At 39.9% G+C, this 27,183-nt stretch overlaps 1 protein-coding gene across 5 annotated transcripts; it reads right to left on the minus strand.

Annotated features, from left to right (window-relative positions):
- Positions 1 to 692: 692 nt before the first annotated feature.
- Positions 693 to 22,156, minus strand: LOC112972263 (S-adenosylmethionine synthase-like). 5 transcript variants are annotated; one of them, XM_026078588.1, is made up of 10 exons: positions 22,014 to 22,156; positions 21,541 to 21,634; positions 18,125 to 18,202; positions 15,014 to 15,136; positions 13,997 to 14,109; positions 13,216 to 13,359; positions 11,200 to 11,418; positions 9,539 to 9,721; positions 6,036 to 6,169; positions 693 to 2,913 (listed from the first exon to the last, which is right to left on the minus strand). In XM_026078588.1, exons 2-10 carry the CDS (start codon positions 21,611 to 21,613, stop codon positions 2,811 to 2,813), a joined length of 1,170 nt encoding a protein of 389 aa, XP_025934373.1. In that variant the 5' UTR covers positions 21,614 to 21,634; positions 22,014 to 22,156; the 3' UTR covers positions 693 to 2,810. The 5 variants fall into 5 exon arrangements, with proteins under 5 accessions (XP_025934373.1, XP_025934386.1, XP_025934378.1 ...); XM_026078601.1 differs by lacking the exon at positions 21,541 to 21,634; XM_026078593.1 differs by lacking the exon at positions 22,014 to 22,156 and having other exon boundaries at positions 21,541 to 21,656.
- Positions 22,157 to 27,183: the final 5,027 nt, after the last annotated feature.

Genomic DNA, 27,183 nt, shown 5'->3' on the forward strand with positions numbered 1-27,183 from the left:
CCTCAGATCTGAGTTACAGAGTGCATATATAGCTCCATTTGACTCCAGCTGCAGCTGTGTTCTTAGCACAATTGCTATAAAATAGACAGTTGGAACATCATCCACAAAGGTATGTCGATGTCAACATAGAAATTAGGCACTTATATGTCTTCATGTATCTGGGCCCAGCTGCATCAAAGTTGACAGATATTCTAATCACTACTCTTCAGTTTTCCAATAAATAAAATAAGTGCCTGTGTTCACAGAAATGCTGTGAAAATTAACTTTGTTGCTAGAACTCCAGATCAAATATATTTTCTAAAACTTAGAAGAACTTGCTATTACTCAGAGCATGGTTTGATTTAGTTTTTATCATACAGATGTCCTCATGTTACCTCAACCCCACATACACTGTCACTTCTAGGACACTGAATGAGGTTACCAACAGATTTGGCTTCTGGCTGCTTCTCTCTCTTCTCACTGGGAGAGAGCGCCTGTGAATAACAATCTTTATTTTGATAGGTGGGGAGAGGGAGTGTTTGCTTTTCTTTTTAAATGTGTTTACAGCTGTGTTTTTTGTTTTGGAAGAGAGGTGCACACATGTATTTATCCTTAGAGCAGGGGGTGGCAGTATCTGTGACAATGGAGGAGGACAGTGTCATTCCAGAGCATCTGTTCATCTCTCAGACCAGAAAGTACGACTCCTGCACAAGTTAATGGAATTATGACAGCATTTAATGGCAGCAGAGAATCCAAATAGTTGATCTGTCTCTACAAAACGTTAGGTACTTGACAAAAATTCCTTAAAAAACTATCCAAGTCCTTGAAGAAAAGGTCTGTAACTTTGATCTCAACACTTTTATAGGTAGCCAGAGAGTAGGATGAATCAAATGATGGTGAGATGCATTCTTATTGTCCAAACATCCCATTGTCAATTTGCCTCTTCTAGACTCCAGCTGTCTAAAAGTTAGCAAGTTTTTTTTACAGTTAGCAGTGTTTAAGAGACATCTCTATAGAATAATTCATTCCCTCTTCAAATTTAACGAAAAACTTTATCAAAATGGGCTTTTCCCCTGACAAACAGACAACCACAGCTTCCTACCAAAAATACTGTTCAACTTTGGGAGGGTGAAGTTTCATGACAGACTTAAATTGAGGCTAGAGGTCCATTTATGGAAAACTCTTTCAAAAGATCATTACAGCCTATTTACTATATAGCAATCTTTGCAGTCTCTCATCATTTAAACATTTTACTTCCATACTACTAGGAGTGGCAATAAGTTTTTCTGACTTTTTCAGATTTTTTAGCAAACTACGTTACTATTTCATAGACAACATTAATTTGGACATATTTTAATAAAGATTAAACTACATGTTTTACAACTACATGGCCATATTCAGACTACACTGGATTTCAGGCAAAGAGAGGGTCTAAGCTAACCTCTGATACAAAGGGAAAACTGTCATTAAAAAAAAAAAAAAACTAAAAAAAACCCACAAGAGAATTGCAGCTTTTATTCCAGGAACTAACTTGTTTTTCTTACATAACAAAAAGAGACCTTTGTAAGCCAGAAGACTGACTGCAGCACTGCTGTGGTATATCAAGTTAACTGTATCAAGCCAGGTAATGCACAGGTACAGCTGTACAATGACCTCACTTCGGTTCTGCTTCATGAAAGGAGCAGTAGATCAATCAGTCTTTACATGCGAGGAAGCAGTTTTTAAAAACTTGTTGAAAACTAATGTTATATTAAACTACTTGCATTTAATTAGACTTACCACTGAAGCCCATACTTTCCCTTTGATGAGGAGGGGGGAGCTATATTGCTTAACTGGTTATTAAAATTCCCCGGTATTAAGTAAGAGCAATTACAGCATTCCAACATTCTGTCTTAGATTACAATATGCTGATAAATTTGCTCACTGGAATTGCTACTTCCTCTATACAAGCCTTTTAATCCCTTCAAAGAAAAGCTATGTGATTTTGAATTGTGTCTCTTTTTGTGCTTTCAGCCAGACAAGTCAGAGAAAGGTAATGTCCTCTGAGTGTTTTTTACAAAAAGTCTTTACATTTACATTCAGAACTGACTGAATGATACTTAATTCAAACTTTACACAACCAGTTCCAGTTCATGCAGACCAGCATGGAAAATCTCGGTTTGAAAAGGAGTGACTTTAACTGAGTAGAAATACTATGAGAAAGGAATTCATCAGCTCTCACAGAGGTATGCCTATAAAATTAATGTGAAAAAAAAGCAAACAGATAACACTACCTCACAGATAATGTATATTAGGGTTACAATGGACAGTGTTCTGAAATAGGTATTTTTACTAATTTGCTTGGATCAGAAGAACCATTACTAAAGGTGTAGTCACAGAAGTCACTGCTCAAAGAATTATGCGAATTTGCACTATTAGTGCTCTCCTTGAGCAGTGAGCTATTGGACATTACCTCACCCACAGCACAGCAGTTCAGCTGAGTGCTCTTTATTCACTTCAGTACTAAGTTATCTGACTAAACAGCACTAGGCTTCCCTGGCAGGACAGGAATGACTTCAACTTCCACAGCCAGCTGTTCATTTAACATCTGATCGCAGCCAAAGGCCTAAATTGCTCATTCCCTTAACAAAGACAAAATGAAGAGTATGTTAGCTAGAGGATATGCATTTAAACTGTCAGGCCACTATGAAAGTTAGAAATTAAATAATTTTCAGTAAATTTATTAGCTACAGAATGTCATTTAAAGGCCAGATACAGTCTTTTTCTTGAACAGTTTAAAGTTGAACCTGATTATTAAGCACCTATCAATTACGCAAAACATTCTGAAAAGTCTAAAACACAAGTTTTTTGGGTTTCTCCCACGTAAATTCTTCTCTCCCAAAGTGCCCATAACATGCTGTTTTTTGATAGATTGGCCTCTTCAAATCCAGCTCCCTACATGAAAAGAAAAAGAATGTAAGTTTTACTTAGCTCTACTCCAATGTATATTATGATATAAACATATCAGAGGGATAACCAGTGTTATCCCTGAGAGAAAGACAAAAAAACACAGTATTGTTAACTACACCCTTTCCTTGTAGAATCACCTACATTTACAGTGGGAAAGGTAGTGGATTAATGGTTTCAATCTAAAGTAACAAGAAATAGTTACTCTTCTTCAAATTTATCAGAGATGAAGTAAGTATGCAGTTAACCTTTATAAGCACTACAATGCAGAAGCATTAAAAATAAAGTTCAGCTACACCTGTGCAAGCCTCAAGGTGTTCTGTGTTATTGCCACTTTATTTGCAATGTTGCTATGCCATAAAGATGATGATAATCTCAAAAGAAGCAGCCAGAGATGATTATCTAGAGGACAGATAATCATCCAATATCACTTTCACGCAAAGAATGAATTCCTCCAGATTTATAATTAAAAGTGAACTAGGATATATACATTTGCTCCCTGGATTACCAGCACCAATTGTTGGATGTCAGAGTAACTGGAGATTTAAAGCTGCTTATGTAGACACACAAAAGCACTGTTTAGAATATGGCTTAACACTGATTATGACTACATAAATAATGAAGATATAAGTCATGATTATTACCTTCTGGTCTGCATAATGTAGTGGATTGAAGCTACACTAACTGACTAGTCACAGGTGTCTACCAGATGTTCCTCTTGATTTCAGGCAAAGCCTGAAACATTTTGAGGCTTTTCTTCTGTTTGTTATTCTGTTTTGAATTATCTTTGAAAACACATTTAAAATAGATGATTAATATCTTAGGCTGATGGAGAGAAAAATGGCTGAGGAATAGTAAAGTAAGGAAAGAAGAACAAACACAGGATAATCCATTTTCAGATGGTGAAGAAATTACACATTCTTGCACTTGAGGGGACATTTATGTGTCTCATGATGTATAGTAGCTAAGTCTTGTTTTGAATAATATTTTGTGTAACATGAGCACATGCTCTAATGGCTACTAAGGTCAATTGCACCTGACCCTAATAAAAAAGCCATCAAAATCTGAGTGCTGACTAAATGAACAATTAAGACAGCATGAAGCATTTTAGTGCTTAGTTGATTAGAACTGGTACCATTCAAAGAAGTTTTAAAGGCTGTGAGGTAAAGTTTAACAAGGAAATATTCACTAAACAATGCTACTGTTTTTGCCTGTTTTCTCTTCTTACTTCCTTCAGCACTTCCATGGCTAAGATAATGTACTTGAAAAATGCAGCATTTTTTCAGCACACCAAATCAAGGAAAGTATCTGGGAGCCATCATACAAATTACTGATGGCGGTGAACTGCCATAATTACAAAGGCAAAGAAGAGTTTTGGTTATACTTGTAAACTGAAAACACTTGGAAAACATTACCTAGCAACAGTAGTCACCATAACCCCTTGCATTATCTCAGAATATAAAAAGAAATGTCAGCTGTACTCTCAGCATATGCGTTCAGAAAACATTCTTAAAAGCAAGTGCAAAGGGTTGGCCTCACTAGCAAACTGTTATTGATTGTCAGAAATGGCTGTCCTTTTTAAGGAACAAAAGACATCTCCTATTCTGTAACATGTTGACAAATATTTTCAAGATTCCTGTGGAATATGTAGATTGGATTGATATTAATAGCTTTGGATTTAAAAGAGAGGTGAATTACTAAAAGCAGTTTCTTGAAATAATGAGATAGCTAACATATATGCCAGCATTTTAGAACAAAAGAGTTTTAAAACCAGCGTAGCAGAAAGTGACAAACTGGTTCCTATGTGCAGGAGTTAATCTCTTCTTGATACCTATCTCAGGCTTGAGTTCTCTTGTCAATTTTATGGAGTTTAATAAGGGTGAATTCAGTGTGGCTGCTTCCTTAATGGAGAAAACAGTGTTTCTCTCCATTAGTTGTACATGTCATGAAAGTTGCAAGAAGCACAGCCTGTCAAGTTTGGTGAAAAACAGTCAAGAAATTCTTGTCTCTCAGAAAAGGATAATCCTTGCTTCTGTAAATGCAAGGATTATGTCCATCTAAAACACCTGCTTACTCAGCTCCAGAAATAGTGAAGGAATATAGCTGGGTTGGCTGCAGGAGACAGCTTAAGTAGCTTTGTGTTTTCCTGTCCTTATTGACTGCATGACAGCCTCAGTGACTCATATATTTCTAATCACAACTGAACTTTCGCTTGAGGACAGCTCATCTCATGGTGGGATTTTTGTTTTGTTTTGTTTTTATAAACACATACAATATTTCAATTGCTTCCAAAGCCTTGSAGAGCATTTAAGAAATGTGGATTCCTTTGAAATTAAGTTTACTTGACTTTAAATGGGCTACACAAGACTGCATGGCAACTAGGGAAACTAGGGCTCTTATTGTTCAGCTTTTTTTGATTCAGAACTTGGGTTACATTTTCACCTCATGAAGAAGCTAGTTACTTAGAAGTATTCTTTTCTATTTGGGGCAAATGGCCAATATCTCCAGAAAAGCAACAGCAAACACCAGCCTGTCACTACTGTGGTAGGTCAACACTCAGTGTCTGTACCACAGTAAGTACCAAATTACTGAACCCCAACGTCCTACTGATTTTAGTGGGGCTGCTTGTGAAGTGAGGGCACCACTATCTTCCCATCTTGTGGCAGCTGTCTCATATGCTGTTTCCACTTAAAAAACAGAGGCAGGGAGACCATACTCACAGAGTACTTCTTGGTAAGAACAATGTTCTGAATACTCTCCAGATAAGGCAGGAATGGGGAGCCTTACACACCGTGTTAACAGGCTGTTTGGAAAGCCTAACTACAGTCAATGTTAAATTTTAATTATACTTTATCAAGCACAATACAACATGGCTAATGAGCTGCAACAAGCAGCACACCATCATGGTTACTGGGAGTTGTTACATGATGTAATTTAGATTTCGTATCTTTTACTGGGTGCATGGCAAGAGTAGATATAACAGCAATAACAGACATAGGATGAAGGTGTCTTCAGCCAGGTTAGGAGCCAGAAGCTTTAATATTAAACTGTTTAAGAGACCACTACAAATACAAATCATTCCCTTCAGTAAATACTAATGGCACACAAACCTTATGATAGCTCCAAGGCGTAGATCAAAGTTTTTCTGTATGATCTCGAGCAGTTCTTCCTCTGATCTGTCCGATGTGCCATAATGAAACACCGAGATTGCAAGAGGATGACTCAGACCAATAGCATATGATAGCTGTAGGGCATATGCATAAAACCCAAAAGCAGTTAAAACATTTTGCTACATTTTGCTTAAGCAAAAAGAGACATGTGTATTGCTTATCAGGGGAAGATTTCACATGCATTTTTTCTGTATAAAGAAAGCTAGGAGGTGTGTTTTTACTATTTCTCTTTTATTTTAGAAAATTATCAGTTTTCTTCAGAGACTGATCAGCTTGGACAAATATTTGACCTAAATGACATGACTTAAAAGCAAAAGAGGTGCTTTCCAGTCATCTTCAGACACTGCCATGCTGCATCATTCAGCTCAGCTAGATACAAGTACTCCATGCTCCTGAAACAGGAAGGTCTGAGATCTACAAGTATTTCCAGTTCTCACTGAGGCAGAGAAAAAATTATATAGGACAAGATGAGAAAAATGTTTACATCTTCCTAAAGCATTCACGCCCCCTTTCCAGAGCACCATTATTTGGTTCATCTCTAGTACTTCAGATGAGGGCAGGAAGAAACACAGTATCAGGCAACCCTGCTTCAGTGTTTGTCTACCCTCATGGTGAAAAACTGCTACAACTTGTGTCCATTTCCTCTTGTCCTTTCATTGTGCACCTCTAAGAGAAGTCTGTCTCTGTTTTCTCTAAAACCACCCATCAAACAGTTGGGGACAGCAGTCAGATTCCCCTCCCCTTGCCTTCTTGTCCCCAGGCTGAACAGAGGCCCTTCTCTCTGTCCCTCCTTGGACGTGCTGTGCTCCAGCCCCCCACCATACTGGTGGTCTCCACTGGACTCGCTCCACAGGATCAGCATCTGTCTTGTCCTGCCTGGGGAGCCCAAACTGGACACACGACCCCAGGTACGATTGGGCTTACAGTGCCAATGATAGAGGAAGGACCCCTTCCTCCCCTCAGCTGCGCCCTGTCTCGCTATGGCAGCCCTGACCACAGCCAGCTCCAGGGTCGCTGGCCCCAGCCGACGCGCGTCCCCATCACTGCCCACTGGCACCCCGATCTGCTCCCCAGCCCACCAGGCCCAGCCTGCGCTGGCACCCCCAGCTGGGGCAGGGCTCTGCCTCTGCCTGTGCAGGAACTTCTCCCAGAGTTGGATAAAATCCTTTGAAACAGCCAGTCGTGCCCTAGACTCCAAGTGGTAGGAAATCCATCACTTCCAATTTGGTCACCCTGACAGATTAATTTAACTTTTAAATAAGACAAAGCCTATTAGTGTCAACTTCCAGCCACCAGCTTTTTTACATCTTTCCCAGCAAAACCACAAAGCTCTTCACTGACAGCCCTCAACATATAAATGTCTATATATAGCAATCAAGATATCCTTCCCTTTCAAATATATCAATCTCCTTAAGATGTCCTGTGGAAGACTTGTTTTCCCAGAGTCTGAGTTATTTCCATACAGTCCCTGGAGTTTCCCCCAGCATTTCCATGTACTTTTCAAAATGCAATTATCAAAACTACTTTTGATAAAGTAGTTATCAAAGTAACCTGAGAAGTGTTACCTGCAATTTCACTATATTCAGCTTTATAGCCTTTCTTACATCCAAGAATTACATTAGCTTCTTTACACCACAGCCCAGCACTGACAGATTCTCCTGAAATGTATTTGCCTTGATCATTCAATCCCTTTCCAAAATATAGTCCTCCTGCTGTATACGCTAACACACACTTCCTTTTCTTCCATTACGATATATTTGGATGAACATGCATTTTGTTGGAATGTGACTAAGCAATGCAAACCATTCTGTGTCTGTCACTCATCTTCCTCATTGTCTCTTCTCTCTACATATATCAAGAAGTAATAGTCCAAATGGCTCAGTTCTATTTATATACTTCTTAGTAATAAAGTATTGATTTGCTAGAAACTGTCCTAATCATCTCCACTAGCTAATTTTGATATCATGTTATGTCTTTCATTAACCAAGAAGCTGATAATTCTTTATCATACTAAATAAAACGTGCATGGTATTTGTGATACATACAGCTAATCAGTCTATACTTCCCTGCATTATCCATTTTGCCCTTTCAGTAGTAAAAGCTGGTTAGCATGGAAACAATAACCATAGCAAAGCCAGCTCAGTTGTTAGCCTCAGTAGAGGCTGGGAATGTCTTACTACAGCACCCAGCCACTACTGGGCTGGAGACAGACTCGCAGGGCAATTCTGTGCAGGACAAACTTGATGTATTTTCTTTTTGTTAATCTTTGATCCAGTCTGCCACCACTTCACACAACCTCTTCTTTTCTGCTCTTATCCTCTCCCTGTTCCTTTCTTGCTTCTTATCTCTATTGCTGTGATATCTCCACAGTTTGTTGTTAACAAAACTAGTCTTGCTGTGTCTAGAACTAGGCTCAGATAAATTTAAGGACAGTCTCTGAAAAGTACTGGAATAACTACATTCCCACCTATCCCAAGAATTAAGCCAATGATGTGTGTGTTCAAAAATCCCATTCAGAATGTGCGTACCAAGAGGTCTCAAGTTTGTCTTCTGTCCCCTCAGAAAACAAAGTTACCAGCCATTTGCTAACCATCACTGTTTGTTCCATGCCTCTTCCCAAACTCCCCTTCCTTGTCTTACTCCAGACTTTAAGTTTGACAAGGTATCAAACATCTGCACAATGCCTAAAGTAAGAGGCCTTGTTCCTAATTGGGATGTCTGGGTACTATGTCATTGATCATAACCACATTTACTGAGTCTCTGGTCCATGGGAAAGTAAAGGGCGCTGAACACAACCCTGCAGCAAAACATAAGCTACAGCTTCTTTTTACTGTAGTAGTTTGTTGTGCTGAGTTAGAGCTATCACCCAGCAGCCACTCGGAATAAGTATGTGCATAAACTAGCACTGCAAACTGCCTAGATGCACCTTAGTTGTTCTGCATTCGCTTTGCATTCATATTTAATGGTGAAACTGTCTAAGCGCCAATAAAACACCTCTTTCCATTTCTTTCACTTAGTAGTCCCAAGTATTCATGCATAAAGAAGGAACTGCATTTATTCTGAGCATCTAAAACTCAGGAAATTTGCTCTTGTTTTAATCTGCAAGAAAAGGTCTTATACAATTGAAATTTTTCAGTTACACCTCACACTGTAGTAGTATATTAGGGAACCCACAGTAACTTAACAGTAATTTCAAAAATAACTTGAAATGGTTTAAGTTACAACTAATATGGTCACACAATACAGCAGGCTACACAAACTGTGTCACTGCTAACCTAAGTGTCTGTAATGTGCTGGTACAGCCTGGGTCGGAGTGCAGCGAATGTGTGTGTATGCAGATTGTATGAGGTGCAGGGGATCACTGGAGCTGCTGGAAGTAAAAGCAAGGATGAAGTTAACAAGATCCTGGTGAAGGGATGGATTACTTTCCCTGTTGTTCTTACCTGGATTAATACTCTTTTACAGAGACCAGCTTTCACCAGAGATTTTGCAACCCAGCGAGCTGCATACGCTGCAGAGCGATCAACTTTGGAAGGATCTTTTCCAGAGAAAGCACCCCCACCATGGGCTCCCCAGCCACCATAGGTATCAACAATGATCTTCCTGCCAGTCAATCCAGCGTCGCTCTGCAGGACAAAGAGTTGAATACATTCATGAGACACAACAGCTTACCCAATCCCATTGTATGTTATTGGATAGAGCTTTGTTTTGGATTTTCCAGATATCATTGATTGTTCACAGTGCTTGCCTTCTCGTGCGACAATTTAATGAATGTTGTCTACTCGACTGGAATTTTTTCAGAAATGTACTAAGCCATCAGTGCTGCAATAACTTTTCAAGACTGATGTGAATGGGGAACAACTATAATTATTACAAAAAGTGTGTTCTCTTCAAATCTGCAATCATGAAACGTGATCTCTGAATTACTGGACAATGACTTCACTCAGTAACACCTGGCTGAGGCCAAGAGTTCAGAGCAACAAAAGCCTTGCTGAAAAATAAATCACCTGTGACCTAAGAGATTAACAGCCTTCACTTACATACACATAGGAAAGAGGAACACGGGACTTCATAGATCTGTGGCTCAGTGCTGTCTTGCACAAGAGTACTTAGGCATTATAGCTGAGCTCACCCAATAGTTCACTTGTGCCACAAGGATTACTTGGTACTTCTCCTTTCTTCTTCTCAGTTGCCTGTGCCTCCAGCAACGGGGTCCCTCCCTCTCCCTCCTGCATGAACTTCAGCCTGCATCCTAAAATTTGATGAGCTGATTTAACTCGTTCAGCTGGCAGGAAACTACCTTTCTGTCAGATTAACAAAACTGGTGATCACAAGTTGATAAGTGAACTCCAGAGTGTCAAGAACCTCCATCCTGAAAGAGCATAAACTGCATTAATCTACTAACTTCAAGTCCCCAATTAAGTAGCAAGGGAGTGAAACTGATATTTGTTCCTCAACCAAAGCAGTCAGCTACACTATTTTGAATAGTAGTATCTCTACATCATCCTAGTGTGATCAGAAGTACATCTTGTAGTTTTAGTCCCTCACTGATTTCATACAAAACTAGAGGGTTTTGTATAACAAATTTTGTTACCATTCCATAGCAATCACCTACTTGCCTAGTGCTTGCAGGTTGCTGGCAACTGGAAAGCTGAACACATGTCAAATTCCAACGAGCAGTAAGGCTTTATATACAAGGTCTTCACTGAAAGTTTTGTAGCTTTCTGAATAATTTAAAGGTACAGACTCAGATCTATCTTTATTTATTTTTTACCTTTACTGGGAAAGCAAAGAGATGCTTCAAGTCAAGCATTTTAGCACATAACTTACGGGTCAACTTTTGGTCATTTAAAATACTTTCTAGGATCCAAGAATTTCTACAGCTGGTTGTCCAAGCTGATACAGCTTCAGTTGAGATACCAGCTGCCCAATGGGAAACTCAAGTAAAAGTGGTTGAAACGTCTTTAAAAACTTGGAAATTATCTTAGTTAAATGTGTATCTTAGTTAAAAGGTCATTGCACTTTTGTGCAAGAGAATATTTAGATGCATGTGGCAAAGTAGAATCCAAGTGTGTTTAGGCTGTCCCCTTTTGAAATACCGTACCTTAGGACCACCTTCTACAAACTTTTCACTTGGAAGGAGATGATAAATCGTGTGCTCATCAAGGTACTTTTCTGGAATGACTACTTTAACAACTTTCTCCATTAGCTCCTTCCGTATTTGTTGTAGAGATATATCCGGGGCATGATGTACTGAAATCACAAGTGTGTGCACTCGGATGGGCTCCACTGCTCCATTGCACTCCTTGTATTCCATTGTGACCTGGAAAAGGAAAAAGAGCAGTGGCTATTCAAGGCCAAGAGCACCCTCACAGCACTCTTCTTCAGGCAGAACACCAGTCTGAAAGTTAAAAATGAACCTCACATTTCTTTTGCAGCAAAAAATAAACAGATGAAGGGAATTAGGATGAGAAAGGCTGGATTGTTGCTGATGCTTAAAAGCACTGTAGGAAAAAAATACAGAAAGTACTAAAGAACCTCTATCAAATGGAGTTAAGGACAGGATATTACATGTATTGCCACAGAGAAGAAGAATAACAGTAAGAAAGCTACAGAAGCCTGAGATTTTATCTGGCAGATGCTAAAATCATTCACAGCTGGCCCACATTAACATAACTTCAAATAGCGGATCTTCAAAGTAAGGCCAAAATAAATTTTGGAGGACCTGGATAAAATGAGTAACTGTAGAACAGAATATAGTGGGCTGCACACCAATATTTCACACTAGACTAAAAACAAGTTGTTCTGTGAATGCCACAACTACTCCATGTCTTACAGATTTATGTGGTGCAACCAGCTGTCTTTGGTGCCTACTCAAGCTGCAGCTGAAATTTTTCCTCTCACATGGAGTGTTTCTTGTTTCTCTCCTACATAGCATCTCTCACTTCTAGATGCTGAACTCACAGGAAAGTAGTGTCTCTGCCACATCTGCTCCTTCCTCAAAGTGGGGAAATAGGAAAATAATAGGTACAAAATCTCACCATGAAATCCTTGGTTACAGTTCCTCTACTCTTGATATTAAATGGAATGGCTGAGCATGATCTGAGCTGGATTCAGCTCTGATTAATGGAATCCAGAGGTCATTTCCTGCCTTTCGACAGTAAGGAAGGCATCAGTGTAACCCTGACCTATGCATGGCAAGTCTAGCCAGAAATGGAGATCTGTCTGAAGCAACATTCCTTTACAAACTGTAGCATAGATACAGGCATTTATAGACACACAAATATGTGCTAGCATTGTTCTATCCTTAATACAGTTGTTCTTGTAGGTGAAGAAGTCCTGTCAACTTTTCTATCCCTCAGAAATGTTCAGATAGTTACACCACACAAAAGTCAGTCTTTCCACATGTGCTACACGCTGCTGACAAAAGGTACTACTTGGGACACACCGCATGTTGCACAGCCACAACTGCAGCAGTACAGAAATTAATGCAGTTCACTGCCACTAATGCAACAGAAATTAAGAATAAAACACCCTGCTCTCCCGGAAGTGCCACATGTATAGATTTCCCTCCCTTTCCTGCAGATTTCACAACTCGGAAGAAGGAGGATTTTCTGACTCAGAGACTGCAAAATTGCAGCTCTCACAGCACAGTGATTTATCCACTCAGTTCTGCAGCACAACTGCCACTGGCTCTGGCCACAGATCAAATAGAGCAAATATGAGGTTTGACAAAAGAACAGGCATGTTTTAATTGAGAAACCATAGCACTGTCTCAATCCATGCTTCTGAAATGTCAATATTTCTCCAGGAAAAAAAAAAAACACAGCTGATTGACAGTAATTTATTAGTCATCCTAATCTCCAGGGAAAAGAAGCAAAAAGACAAGCGTTATTCTGAAGAAAACGGTTAAGACACTGATAGAACAGCTTAAGCAAACCATGCGTGTTATATACAAGTGCACCTTGATATACTCTCACCCTACATTAAAATATAAAACTGACATCGCCATTTTTTGACAAAAACAAATTCTGGTTTAGTAGCCGACAGAATAAATCTTTTCTGTTCTTTCTCACCTTTAAAGTTTATAAGCTACTTTTTATGCATCTTCTTTACGAACCTGTGTTTTCCCGTCTGGTCTAATCCAGCGCCATGTTCCATTCCGCTCCAGGGCCTTTATCCTTGCAGCAAGTTTGTGTGCCAGGAGGACCGTTAAGGGCATGCATTCCTCAGTTTCATCAGTGGCATAGCCAAACATCAAACCCTACATTGAAAAACAGGGTATAATTTGAAGGCACTCATTTCCATATTCTGTTTCCACTTCTGCACCTGTCTTTGCCACTTACTTTAAAACTACTCAAGCCTAGAAAAGGACAGCAGTAACAGGAAGCCTGAATACATTATGATATATAGCCAGCTTGAAGTAACATTTATGCATCCGCAGGGTAATGCCCTCTAACAAGAACCAGAGCCACACTGTGATCTGTTCCTAAGAATAACTCTGTGTTAAGACTCCACTGTAAAGGCTTAATAGACATAAAGCTCATAAAAGGCTGCTCAGCCCTCTCCTCACTCCTGACAAATAAAAAAAACCCGTAGCATTTGACTCTTGAGAAGCAAAAACCGGCCACCCCAGGGACTTGGAAGCCCAGCACTGCCACCTACAGATAAAAGGCTTAATTGCACACTATCCAGGAGGGCCACTGGATACAGGCAAAGCCACTTTCACAGAAACTAGTGAAGACCGTGGTACAATTTTGCACTTATGATTAACAGAGTGGGCAGTATTTAGCCACTAATTCTTAAATTTTAACATGCACAATGACTTTTAAGCAAAGGTTCTGATTCACCACAAATCTAATTGCTAAATTGATTATGTGCCTGGAATAAAGTCCCGTTACCTGATCCCCTGCTCCAATGTCATCGTCACTCTTGCCATGGGAGACAGCATGCTTGATCTCTTTACACTGTTGTTCTAAAGCTACTAAAACTGTACAAGTCTTATAGTCCAATCCTGGTGAGGAGAATATCAGAAAGTTAGGTCAAGCATGCTAAAGAGTTCACAGACTGCTAGAGAAGCCTTTACGGATCAGTCATCTTGGCTAAAGCTTTTATATTTCCCAAGACTTAAGTATAAGTTTCCTATGCCACATCATTTTGTATTGCCAGTGGAAGCAGATAACATGAGCACATTTTTATCACAGTCTCAGGACATTGGCAAGTTCAGGGTATTAGCTGAAACCTGGGCTCCTGAACTGAGAGGCCCAGTGTAATCCTGCAGGTTGCCCCACCAAAGGTTGTTACATTGCTTATGGACAAATGTCTAGGCTCAAACCATTTAGGCATTCAAATTTGGAGAGTAAGAGTGTAAAAGGTTACCAGCAATTGTTATTCATTTTTCCATGTAGTAGGTTCTATAGAAAATTAGATAGTATTGGAGAAGAGCCATATATGTCGTGAAAGAAAAGGGAAGATAGTCATGAAAAGGGAGAACAATCATGAAGAGGGTTCAATGCTAAAAGGAAGCTACTGTGGGAAATATGTCAAGAATACAGAAAGAGTTCCCTTGGCCATGAACTTTAAGTCTCAGAGGAGACAGTCCAAGAACAAGGAACATCAGTGTTAAAGCTTTCACAGTATGAACCTTCAGGTGCCCCCAACATCTCCAGTCATTTGTGCATACACCAGTCCTTCTGCATCAGAGGAGCAAGAGGCACCTGATACTCTTACGAATATGTCACCCTAAAATAGCTCCTTTGGTACCAGCTGTGGCACTGAAAATATGTATCAATATATGTGCAGTTTTTTCCTAGGCCTGGATCCACATTTGCTTTTATTTTCCAGAATACTGTTAAAAACATGACTATGACCACATGTACAACAGACCCAACAATGAACATATGAAGGATCTCACTCACCTTTGGAAGAGTCATCATACCCTATCCTCTTAAGGGTCTCTCTTACAATTTGCTGGTAATCCACTATAGCTTGGGAAGTAATCTCTCCACAAAGCAAAACCATTCCAGTTTTTGCTACACACTCTGAAAAGGAAGATTAAATATCAGAATTCTATTGCTACTATTCACAGTTAATCAGATTCTGAGGATGGTTCTATAAACAACTGATTACTCATAGGGGAACTCAGTGTAATGCCTTAGTATGCATATAGCTCTGTATGCAATCAGTCTTCTCTCTACCGATACAAACATCAAAACTGCTGCGTCAGAGAGCCCATCTAACTCAATTATCCTATCTCAACAGTGGTCAGCAGCAAATGTCTACAGTGAACCATAAGAACAGGTCATGCATATAGCACTATTTCTCCAAACACTGTCCCAGTCTTCAGCAATTTCAGTTCAGGGACTTCCTGAACCTGAAGCAGAATCATTTATTAACAGCTGGCATTAATAGTCATTGATAGATTGTTACATTAATTTGTCCAGTTGCCCTTGGCAACCATGAAAACTTTCAGCATTTACAGCATCCTGCAGCAAGAAGCTCTGCAATTTCATTACAAATTTTGTGCAGAATCATTACATACTATTTGTTTCAAGTGTCCATCCAGTCCCCAAATTTCATATCATGCCTTCTCTGTTTTGTGTTGAAACTGATAGCAAACAATCACTCTCCGGTCACCACATCCATATAACTTGGAACTGTACAGCTCTATTTCTTATCTAATTAATTCCTCTCTTTTACAGACTGAAGAAGCCTATGCTATTCACTGGAAGCCATTCTATGACAATAATCACATTTGTTATTCCTTCCAGTACTTTTTACAATTTTACTATAGCCTTTTTTGGTATGGGGAAAGGGGAACAGACTGTGCACAGTATTCAAGACAGAGGCAACCAYGGATTTACACAGTGCCTTAATGATGTTCTCAGTTTTGCTCTCCATTACCTTCCCAGCAACACCTAACACTCCACATGGTTTTTGACTGCTACTGACCACTGACCATTTTCACAGAAATGCAAGTCTATTACAACCCCAAACCCTCACTTGTGAATGGCTGCATCATCTCCAAACATCTCTCCTTATATGTTGGGTTAAGATTGCTCCCTGTTCCTTTACATTAATCTACACTGAATTTCATCCATCACTTTTGTCATCCAGTTACCATCTTGCTTATGTAATTTTATTTGTTTCAAGTTTAAATACTACAGGCAACACCCCCATCAGTTCCACCTAAGGGAAAGTCACCATATAAGATTTTTGGTTCTTAGAAGGATTGATTTCTTACAGGTTTAAGTCTCCCCAAAGAATATTTTGAACTCCAGTACTAAGTAAAAACTTCCACCTTCTTTTTCATACTCTAATGGTGTATGGTTAGTTAATATTCTCTCTTGACTCTGATTTACTGGACACACTGGGAAGGACTTCTTTTTTTTTCAAGAGAGCATTTGGTTTCGCTTAATCACAGAAGAATTAGAATAATTATTCTGCCTTCTGCCTTATACCATTTGCACCTAGTATTCTATTGCTTGACTTTACTGCTGCTAGTATGTTGGCAGTGCACGGACAGCCCAGCTCTGTCCTGCTGGAATGAAGCAGTGCTAGTGAAGTAGTTCAGAACATCATCTGCAAAATATTAAAACACAAAGCAGCAAATAAAATTCGGAGATATTTATCAATACCTGTCTCTACTGATAGATAGAACCTAGCTTCAACATCTCTGTAAACTGCATTTCATAGTTTTGTAAAATAATGTGTTACAGTGACTTAGTACTTATATAATGCTTTGAAATTTTTTTCAGAAACTTTGAGGTTTGCACAACAAGGCAGAAGTTCTATAAAATATGAGACACTAAGTTTCACCCAGTAAACCCTGTACTGAGTGAACTAACTACTCTCCACTCTCCAACCCACTACTTTTTAAGTAAACTGTGTGTCTAGGCAACCAGGAAGACTTGTGCTTTAATGCTAATTCAAGTTTTCTGACTCCAGTCAGCAGTTTTGATGTTTTTTTTCCCAACTGGTTACAAAAATCAGGGATTTACATACATAATCATGTCACACCACAGTATTCCATTTGGTAAGATAAACTGATCATATTTCTCACATCTCTCAAAACATGTTTTTCCATCCTCATCATTTTTGTAGCTTTTTCTGTTACGCTCTTCAGCTTTTGGCAGTTTTGAAGCATCATGCAATACCCAAATATATGCTTCATTAAGTCAAATACAGATGGTAAACTCTCTCTCCACTTCTCCTCACTGCTCACATCTACGCTTCCAAGGATCACTCGAGATTTTTTTCAGACCAAGTGTCATATTAGGTCACTGTATTCCTGGGATGCAGCTAGTCCTCTGCTCTGTAACTGCCTCCACGGTTTGTTCTAAGAAAGAGATGATGTTGCATTCAGAGGGCTCTTTAGAAACATTGCCATTCTTTAGAAATATTCTTATCCCCATTCCCAGTGTTCATTCCCCACTGGCAGCTGCACTCTACTCTGATGACTTGTTCTTAGCCTCTGGAGGAGGTGATGTTGCATAGCACCAATGTCCATATACAGTATAGTTCTAAGAGAAAGTCCCAAGAAAAAGGCAAACCAGTGCAGCGAGAGTCACACTCAAATGAATTGTGCACTTCATTTTACTGTGAACCAAGGGCATCACCCCACTTCTGTAAAGGCAGGATAAATATGCATTTAATACTTCTGGATTTCAACACATTTAACACATTTTAATTACTAKATCAAGAAATATGCCTTGACATATATCTTTCCTCAATTCTCCTCTTCCCCAATTTTCTTGCATTCCTCATTATCTCTAGCCCTTTCAACCATATATTTGGTCATTTTTAATTTGTATGGAATACTCTCTATTTCCTTTTCCTGATTGTTTTTTGCAGCTTTTTTTCTGCCTTTCCTTCAGCTCAAAGTCAGGATGCCAGAGTTGGCCTCTTGTCTGTGAAATTCTCAACTGCCAACCACCTACTACAAGAATATTGGATCAGAGGATGTTAAGTCAGCATAGATTAGTTTCTTGCACTTTGTTAATCTGTTTTTCTAACTGCATTGTACTTACCACAGGCAACTTTGGCATTCGGATCAACAGTGAGATGAGCATCCAGAACAGCATCGCTTATCTGATCACACATTTTATCTAGAGGACAAAAATAAGAAAGACTTAACATTTCTTCTTGTGAGAAGAGAAAAATAACTTCTTGGTTAAACTTCCTTTCTAGTGGGCAGCAGACCTCTGCCAAAGAAACTGCCAAGATGCAATTTTAACAACTTAAATCCTGAAATGTATGCTTTAAGTATGTATGTATGTTTTCACTTCCCTCAAGTCAAACCCAACTGATTTATCACTGTCCTCTGCAAGCGCCAGCAGCTTACCAGGTGAGGGAAAAATGAAGAAGGCCTGTGAAAGCATCCTGAAATGTTCATTTCAATAAAAGAGAAAAGACTTTCTGAAGAAGAATTTAATTACATGATAGCTAAGCCCCTTCTGTAGGGGGTTTCTCTTCTTCCCCTCTTTGTTTTAAAATTTGTATTGCACTTTGTGTGCAAAGTATCCAATTTTATCTGCACTTTATAACTGCCAGAGATCTGCACTTACAGCACTTTTGATCCCTTCACTACCTTCTGTAGGGACCTCTGAGATCTCATGTATCAGCTTTTCTGGATCACAAGAGGCATTCCTCTTCCTGAAAACATGTGCTTTTGATTGAATCCACTCTTACAATTACCCACAACTATTCAGCTCATTTGCATTTAGAGAAGAACTTGCAAATATTCTCAGGGACAACAAGCACTGGCCATTCACAAGTTTTCACAGTAAGATTTCTGACAAAACAGAACAAAAGGACAAAAAGCATTTTTAAGGACAAAAGCATTAGAGAAAAAAGTTTTTACATACTCTGTCTTTAGCAGCTAATTACTTATTGTCCAAATAAGACCTGAGAATGCCATTACTTTCTTTTCAGAAGCGCATTTGGTTTGTTTAAAGTTAATGATCTATATCTTGGGACAAATTGAGGTTCTCTGTCTCAACAGGATAAATGAACCAGGTAAAAGCAATTCATAGTATTTCTTCAGAAGTACAGCTTTGATGATTGGATCTGCACACCCCAAATGGGAAACAGGCATTAATTTCAGGCATCCACTTCATTACAAAAAAATATATATATCCAAAGTAGATTCAGTCACAGAACTACACAGCTGGATCCAAAATATTGTCTGTAGCAATGAGTCATACGCCTGCAGTGTTTGCCAAAACTCTGTATAATAATATATGTAATCTCTAGTCTAATATCACTTCTCTTGCAGGTGTGAGTACTGTTACATTTGTAAGCAGACTAGATTGCCCCAAAGAGGAAGTTAATTTCATTTGAACTTTCAGTCATGTTTCTTCATTACTTATTTACTTTTAAAGCAATCTGCTTTGGAAGCAAACAGACATCAGAATGAAATTATAAACTATGATTAGAGCTATTTTGTACCCCAAAATGTCCTAATACAATCAAAGTTTAAGGTTCAAAGTGAATTTAACATGAGAGCTGCAGAATGGTATCTTCCAATATACTCTAAAAGCAAGCAAATATGAAACATGCTAACATGTAGTTTTTAACAGGTGAGCTTTTGGGCCATCAATACTATTCCACTTAAATACAAACTAGAAAACAGACTAAAAGCAAAGCATAAGTGCCAAAGAAGTATGTGCCACTTCTGTACACACAGGCCACAATGATCTCAATGTCAGCATTAGATTTGCTTGTAGCGGTGCACAGGTCTCTTGTTCACTGGCACAGTCTTGACAATCTGCTTTTTTTTTTTTTTTTTTTTTTTTTTACAATTCAAACAGAAATTTCAGTACCTTTATATTTTGATTGACAGTGTTTTCCCCAATCAACCCTAAGGTAAACATTCAACCAAGCATTTCAAAAGCATTTGCAAGCAAGCCCAACAATTTGAAAACTTGAAAAAAACAAAAAGCTTTGACAGTTGTAAAGCTTGTCTTCAGCTATTTGTGGTGCTGTACTGATCCCCAGTTCTAGCATTATCCTACTGAAATTTCTTGCTAGTATATTTATTTGTAGGATCAGAATCCTGGTCAGTTAGGTAAGTTATATTGTACCCGGTCAACTTCACTGATAAAAACTGACCACAGTCTGAAGACAAAAGCTCCAAATACACAAACTGTGGTCTAAATTCAGACCCAGGAATCATTTGTACAGTCTGGTGTAAAATTAGTAATGCCATGTTGCCAGATTTGTTAGCTGGCAAGCCTGTCAACAACCCTGAGGCAAACTGACCTCTGCAGGTCAAGAAACGGTTTCAAACCAAGGGGACCGATGCTCAAGCAGGGACAGCATCACCTGGAAAAACTGTTTTTATTATTATTTAATTTTATTATTATTAAAAGGGTTTGTTGCCTTCAGCTATTTGCCCCGTTGCAGCATACAGCACAGTGATATAAAGCAAACAAGCGGTGGTGGCAGTTCAAGATGCAATGCTACACACTGCAGTCATTTTGCAGCTCTTGCACTGTTCTCTAGGGGCTGGGCAGACAAATGTGATAGCAATGTAACTGGTCTCAAACTATGCCAGTTTCACCTAATGAATAGGTACACTGAGAAAACAGATACACAGAAAAAAAGGCAGCCGCAAACCTTCAGTGTGTGACATCACCCCGATTTTCCCACTGTTAGGCTTTTTTCTTTCATTCTATTGCAGAAAAGCAGACAGTTAATGTTATTTTTAGTCTTAACATTAAAATATATGTCATTTAAAGGTTGTAATAATAGGACCTGTTGCTACCTTTATAGCAAATTTCAGCCATAGGATTCCTTCTGGAGGTCCAAACTTCCTCCAGTCCATCAGTTAACAAAGCTTATAGATAAGTATTTGTCTAAAAAAGTCTGTGTGAAAAATAGCTGCATTCAGTGAGCAGCACATAGAGCTGAGGCACTGTCCTTCAGTCCCAGACCTAGAAAGTAGACTGATTTTGTACAGGCTGAAGCATACATGAACTTGTATTAAGGACAGCACCATGGCAAAAGAGGCATATTTAATATTACAGATTATCTGGAATGCAGCTKTGATGAAAATTAATGCTTAATATTCCAAACATTTCAGAAGTACAGAATTAATGATCATCTAGACATGGTCATAAAGTTATTTCTTTTCATTACAGAATTGCAAAGGAAATCAATGTATATGCAGCAGCTCCAAATCTACCTGTACAAGACTTCCCCATGCTTCTCCTCTTGAACAAAAGTTTAAAATTTAAATATAATCCCTGACTATATTGCATACTAAACAAATAAAACAAATTCTTTTGAAGTACACAAAGAAACTAATTTGAAGTCTAACCAAAATAATTGATTGGTCCTTCCTTTTCTCCATTAAGGTAGAAATGACTTAACTTTCRTCATACAGCATTCTTCACTACAAGTACTTAATAAAAGGAAAGATTCAATTAGGATTTTTGCTTACCAGAATGACCTTCAGCAACGGATTCTGAGGTGAAAAGAAATCGTTTTTCTTTTTTTGAGGTATGACTTGACATGTTTTAGTATTTTTAGCGAGTCTGCAAGTGAGAACGACCCAAAGCAACTGGATTACRGAAAAAGCACGCAGAAAGTGAGGTGGAAAGGTTAACGTATTTATGCAGATAGCTGATGTAATGGCTTCTGCGTGTTTGTTCCTCAGAAGGTCAGTAGATTAAGACTGATATTTGTGGGTTTTACAACACACTGCCACAGAAACTCCTTTCATAAGCCTTTTGTGCTTGGTTAACCTTGCTCCTGCTAAACACTGCACAAGTGTTATCATTAAGTTGAGCATGAACACAACTAAACCAGAGGTGAGTACTTTTGCCTACTTCCCCAAGCCTCCGTTCTTACTCATATCTCTAAGTGCTARAGTAAAATGCACTTCAAGACAGTAACAAAACTCATAGATTTTACCTGAATGTKGAAGGGCAAGTGACATTTTCTCCCAGGCATAATTTCCATAAATTGTACTTAGTTGCAGTAGTGAATTGTACAGAAATTTGTCCCTTTTTTATGTGAGAACAGATGTTTGTATCAGTAATTGCCCAGGTTGTAAGCTGTGCTCCTCTTCCCTAATACTATTTATGCCACTGGACAACTGAAAACAGCTATATCGCAACCAACAGCCTGTTCTGTAGAGCAACTGATAAAGACAGTGGGTTCACTATAAATTACCTGAATCCTCAAGCTGAAAACCAGGCCCTTGCTCATGAGTTATTAAACTTGTCCCTAGTTAGACTTTCTCTAAAGGACTCTTACAGACCCCTTTTCATCTCCTATTTGCCTTAGATGAAGAAAGACCACTAGCAAACTGTTGGATTCAAGATACCTACATGAAGTGAGTAAGCTCTGTCCCTTTGGATGCCCTATTTTATTTTAGCGTATCTCAGAACGCAATAGCACACTGGAGCACATTAGTGCAGCATGCCGCCACAAAGCCATTTAGGAAATAACAACAGATGTGTATTGTCTTAAAAACCCTTGTTCTACACAGCAGTTTTATGCTGCTGCAATACATTATGTTGAGCTCAGCTTCTCTAAACCAGCAGTCATTTCTGAAAACGTTGCTCCATAATCTAAGCACGTTATGCAAGTAACAGAGAGGTTCTGGGATGCAGGTGGACAGCGGTAATCGAAAGTTTCACTACCTGACATTGCAAACAAACCGCATCATTCACCAGGCCACAATGAGCATCTCACAAAAATCACCGTAAGGCTGACTCCAAACATTCATTCTGCTAAGTCCTTACTGYTTTACTGCCACTGCAGTGTGCTTTTCACTTCAGGACACTTGTGAGGTATTACGTGGTAATAACAGTAGTAATGAAGACAAGGGACTCAGTTTTATTTTGAGATAAACAAGCCAAACCCAACGCTCTAGCAGAGCATGGGACGCTTCTCAACTATTTTACCTCACAGTAACCTTGTTTCCAGTGTATCTCCATATTTTATGTTAGGATATATGTATATCCCAATAGCGTACATTTGTTTTCTAGAGATAACTGCAGTGTTTTTAACAGTGAACACAAGGCCTAAGACAATGCTTTCACTTCAGAGACGGTAAAATAGCTATATGTAATTCCTTGAGTTAATCTCATTCAGGCAAAAGAAAATGTACAGCAAAATTGTATTTTAGCTGCAAGAATGACTGGAGAAGGTACTGCCTAGTTGTGGTAATTCAAGTAGTAGCCAATATGCTCTAGTGCGCCAGTCACCCAACTGAAAACCACCACTGCACTTGAGAGACAGTAAGTGCACAAAGTGATTCGGTTGGAGGCAAAAGGCCACACGCACCCATCTGGGTTTTCCTTTTTCTTTTTTTCTTTTTCAGTCCTAGCAGCAAAAGTTTTCAGTGCATAACACTAAAAAACACCCATTCCCAGACAGTAGAGAAAAGTTCTGATTGCTCAAGTGTGTGATGGAGAGCAATAAAGAGAAAGACTTTAAACCACAGTTAATAATTATCAGAAATGCTCTATGAAATCCATTAACTCATCTATTTCATTGCCTTTCTTCACCTGCAAAGGATTTATTATTATACAATACAAAATTAAAGTAGTTATGCAAAGATCTGCGGGCTTGGAAGGATTTCACTTCCATGCAATATTCTTTGAGCTCAAGTTAAATGTGCCACAAAGCACTTCACGCAAAGCATATAAAAATGCTCACATGAAGGATTTCAGTCTCCTCCCTTGTGAATTCATTTTATACTGCACTCTAAACTAATTGTGCTTTATCTCCTGCCTTATACACTGCCAGTTTGCATCCAACATACGCTGCTCAGCATGTTTTATAATGTAGAGTACACAAATACTTCAATCCCAACCATGACTGTTGATAAAAAACAATGTGTACAAAGACCGGTGAACTTTTTTAAGTGAAAACCAAAAAGCACAGTTACCAGACCAAGAGGGTTAGGGTTGCCTCTGTCTGTATTTCCTTAGCAGGTCAGAGATTATGTGAATGACTGCCCATGCTCCATGTATATTCTGGGTGCTTGGATAGGGAGGGGTATTTGTTTTTTAAAAGGTACCAGTCCAAACCAAGATACTTAACTGGTGAATTTGTTCCATGAATGTCAATTGCTTCTGTAAGAGTCATGTTTTCCCTTGCCTCCTTTACTAACATTTCTTGACCAAACATACAAAAACTTGTGAAAACAGATTCAGAAAGCTGCATTTGGAAAGCTGAAAGCTGAACTGAAAGACCTTTTAAAAATGGAATCAYTTTAGCAGCTGAACTTCCATTATTGCTGTGCAGTTCAGTATCTCCCAAAAAAGTTACTCTTAGAGCCACAGAACTGTACCTGTTCCAACATGCCCATGCATGGTCTGCTAGTATCTGGCACATCGTTTCAGTATTTCACCCAAAGGCTTGCCCCCTTTTCTTCTACAGATTAATTTATTTTTTCCACAGTTCCGCTGCTTTCTTTCATCACCTATACAAAACTTTAGTTCACACTTATGAAAAAGGATCCAGTTCTGAGACCTCACAGTCAAAGTGGTTCTTCAAGTCTCAGTCACCTCCTTCTCTAATCTGATCACTTTAAAGCTGCATTTTCCAGCTCAGACCATTCAGGTCAGCCTGAAATGGAAATGCTGTTACTTCACCTATCTGTCTCAGGAAACTACTGCAGAATAAATTCTATTCCAATAGCTAATAAACTCAGGACCTTCTCTTTGGACTATATCTGAGACTCCACAAATCCTCTCAAGGTCTCAGCTCATTCTCAGCTAAGGCCCATCGCCAGCCTGTTCGAGTGCCTGACAAAAGCTTCCCCATATGCAAGTTATCAAGCTGCTTAGCTGCTGCCCTCTCCCCGAAACTTCTTCCAGGTAAGGTCTCCCATCTTGGCAGTTCTCTCCTATGGCCTCTTCTTGCTTCCAGTGCAAGAAATCTGGAGTGCATCCAGATTTCTACCTCTTTTTCACATTCCTCTTTCCAAGAAGACTGCCCAAATTCTCAGGCATATCAGTCTCCGGCTGATCACTTCTGGAATATAAGCAGGTCTTGAGAGCCATCCATTTTCTTGCAGGCCCTAACTGATTTACAGCCCTCTCTTGCTGTGCAGAGCCTGGGGCACAGTTGAGTGATTTCTACCAGTTCTTGCAACTTTTGACTTGACCATGCTGTATTATTTCTGATTCCCRTGGATCTTTATGAATTCCAGAGATTCCCACTGCTATTCTAGCATGTTTCCTGGACTGTTCCTTCCAAAAATGCTATTAGAAATTCATTCCAGTCTGTAGCACATGCTCAGCTGCACAATTCTGGTCTGGCCTCTTTTACTTCTAGCTTGAGTTCATAGAGCAATTGACGAAAATCAACTATGATTTACCAGAAGCAGCTCCTGCACTACAGGAGTGCGGTATTTAGACATTTTTTGGTTTAGAGCCTGTTAGCAACCTAATGCCAGTCAGGAAGCAGAGCCAGCCAGTTATGAATTAGGCTTTAGAGAGGCCATCAATCATATACTCGCCAATCCTATAACATTTTCACATCAGAGTGGACATTCAGCTTGTGTTGCCAGCTTCTTCTCTGACAGATGTTTTATTAAATCCATTAGAGATTGGGCTTTCTAGGAACTGGGAAAAAAAAAAGGAACACAGATGATGATGATGATGGAGATACTGCCAGATAAAAAGCTATCACAAATTTAGGTATCTTTCCCTCAAAGCCCCTGAAATCCTCTGAGTTACAAGAAAAGACTTTTAAAAATGCAAATATTTCTCTACAACAGAGTTCTAACCACTTCAGTCAGAGCACAGTTTGACTGGAAACTACAAACCTATGTATTCCTGTTACCAAAGGCCTCAGACAAGAAGTCTCAAAAGGGGGCAGGAGGGGGGGGGAACGGGGGAACTGGAACTGTTATCAGGGGCCTCAGACAAGGATGCACCCAAGGACTGTGACTGGTACATCCCGAAGGAGTACAGATAAACCAGCAGAAACCAGGATAAGGAACGAGACAGTTTTCTCAAACAAAGAGATGAACCAAGTCAAAACTATATATGGAAAAGGAGCTCAGAGTTCATGGAAAGACACTAAGAGGCACCTCTTCACTAACTCCAGAGACCCCCAGGGACCACCAGAGACCCCCATAGAAGCCCCTGGAGACTCAGACCTCATGCATAATGACTATGTAAAATATGATAATTAGTTCCAGGAAATAGAATGAATATGTATAATCATTCCAGAAAATCTAATGCACATGTGTGTAACAGAGCAATATAAGCTTTGGCTAATGCAACATATAGCATGCACGTTGGGTAGAGCGATCCCCCATGCACCCGGCGCCGTAATAAAGAGAATGCCTGCTTCTTAATGCTACATTGGTGTTAGGGAGTTTTTCTCCCGATTTTGGTGACATTCCCACCATGCTACTCTTACGGTAAGAACTACACTCTAAAAGCACCTGGAGTGTTTAATACCACTACAAGGTTTAAGAAAAACTGCTGGTTTGAGGACAGGAGATAACCGTGTTATCTTTCTGTGCTGGACTGTCTTTTGTCGGGGTTCGGATAAAAAACCTGAGCGTAAAACCGACAGTCGCCACCCAGTTCACCGCTCCGGAGGGGCGCGTAACAACGGGAACAAACCCCACGCGGCGCCAAACGGTGAGACGAGATGGGTAGGCTGGCAGAGGCAAAGAAACAAAAAAAAAGGGGGGGGGATGTTAGTTTGGAATTTTAAAATATGARGTGCAAACACCACTTTTTTGGAATTTATGGGCGCCGGGGGCTCCCTGAGGGGTGACCTCAGGTGCGGAGGCAGCGGCGGGGATGGGCTGTGAGGAGATGGCCGGCGCGGCATGGCGGCTCCCCCCGCCTCGCCACACGGCGGCGCGCCCCGCCCTGTCGCCACATGGCGGCCGCGCCCACCGCTCACCACATGGCGGCCGCGCCCCCCTCTCACCACATGGCGGCCGCGCCCCGCCCCCTTCACCACATGGCGGCCGCGCCCCCCTCTCACCACTTGGCGGCCGCGCCCCCCTCTCACCACTTGGCGGCCGCGCCCCGCCCACTCGCCACATGGCGGCCGCCCCGGCCCCGCCCGGCCCCGCCTCCTTCCCGCCCTGCCGCCG

The sequence above is a fragment of the Apteryx rowi genome, unplaced genomic scaffold (genome assembly GCF_003343035.1).
Source record: "Apteryx rowi isolate R43461 unplaced genomic scaffold, aptRow1 scaffold_113, whole genome shotgun sequence".
In the NCBI taxonomy this organism is placed as follows: Eukaryota; Metazoa; Chordata; class Aves; order Apterygiformes; family Apterygidae; genus Apteryx; species Apteryx rowi.

What these genes read in the sequence shown, in the direction of transcription:
- LOC112972263 (XM_026078588.1), bottom strand. Translation starts at nt 21,613, where the DNA reads ATGTCAAGTCATACCTCAAAAAAAGAAAAACGATTTCTTTTCACCTCA. An exon ending in GAATGCCAAAGTTGCCTGTG is followed by an intron (nt 15,137 to 18,124) that starts GTAAGTACAATG and finishes CTTCCTTTTCAG; the next exon opens with AGTGTGTAGCAAAAACTGGA. An exon ending in GTATGATGACTCTTCCAAAG is followed by an intron (nt 14,110 to 15,013) that starts GTGAGTGAGATC and finishes TCTCCTCACCAG; the next exon opens with GATTGGACTATAAGACTTGT.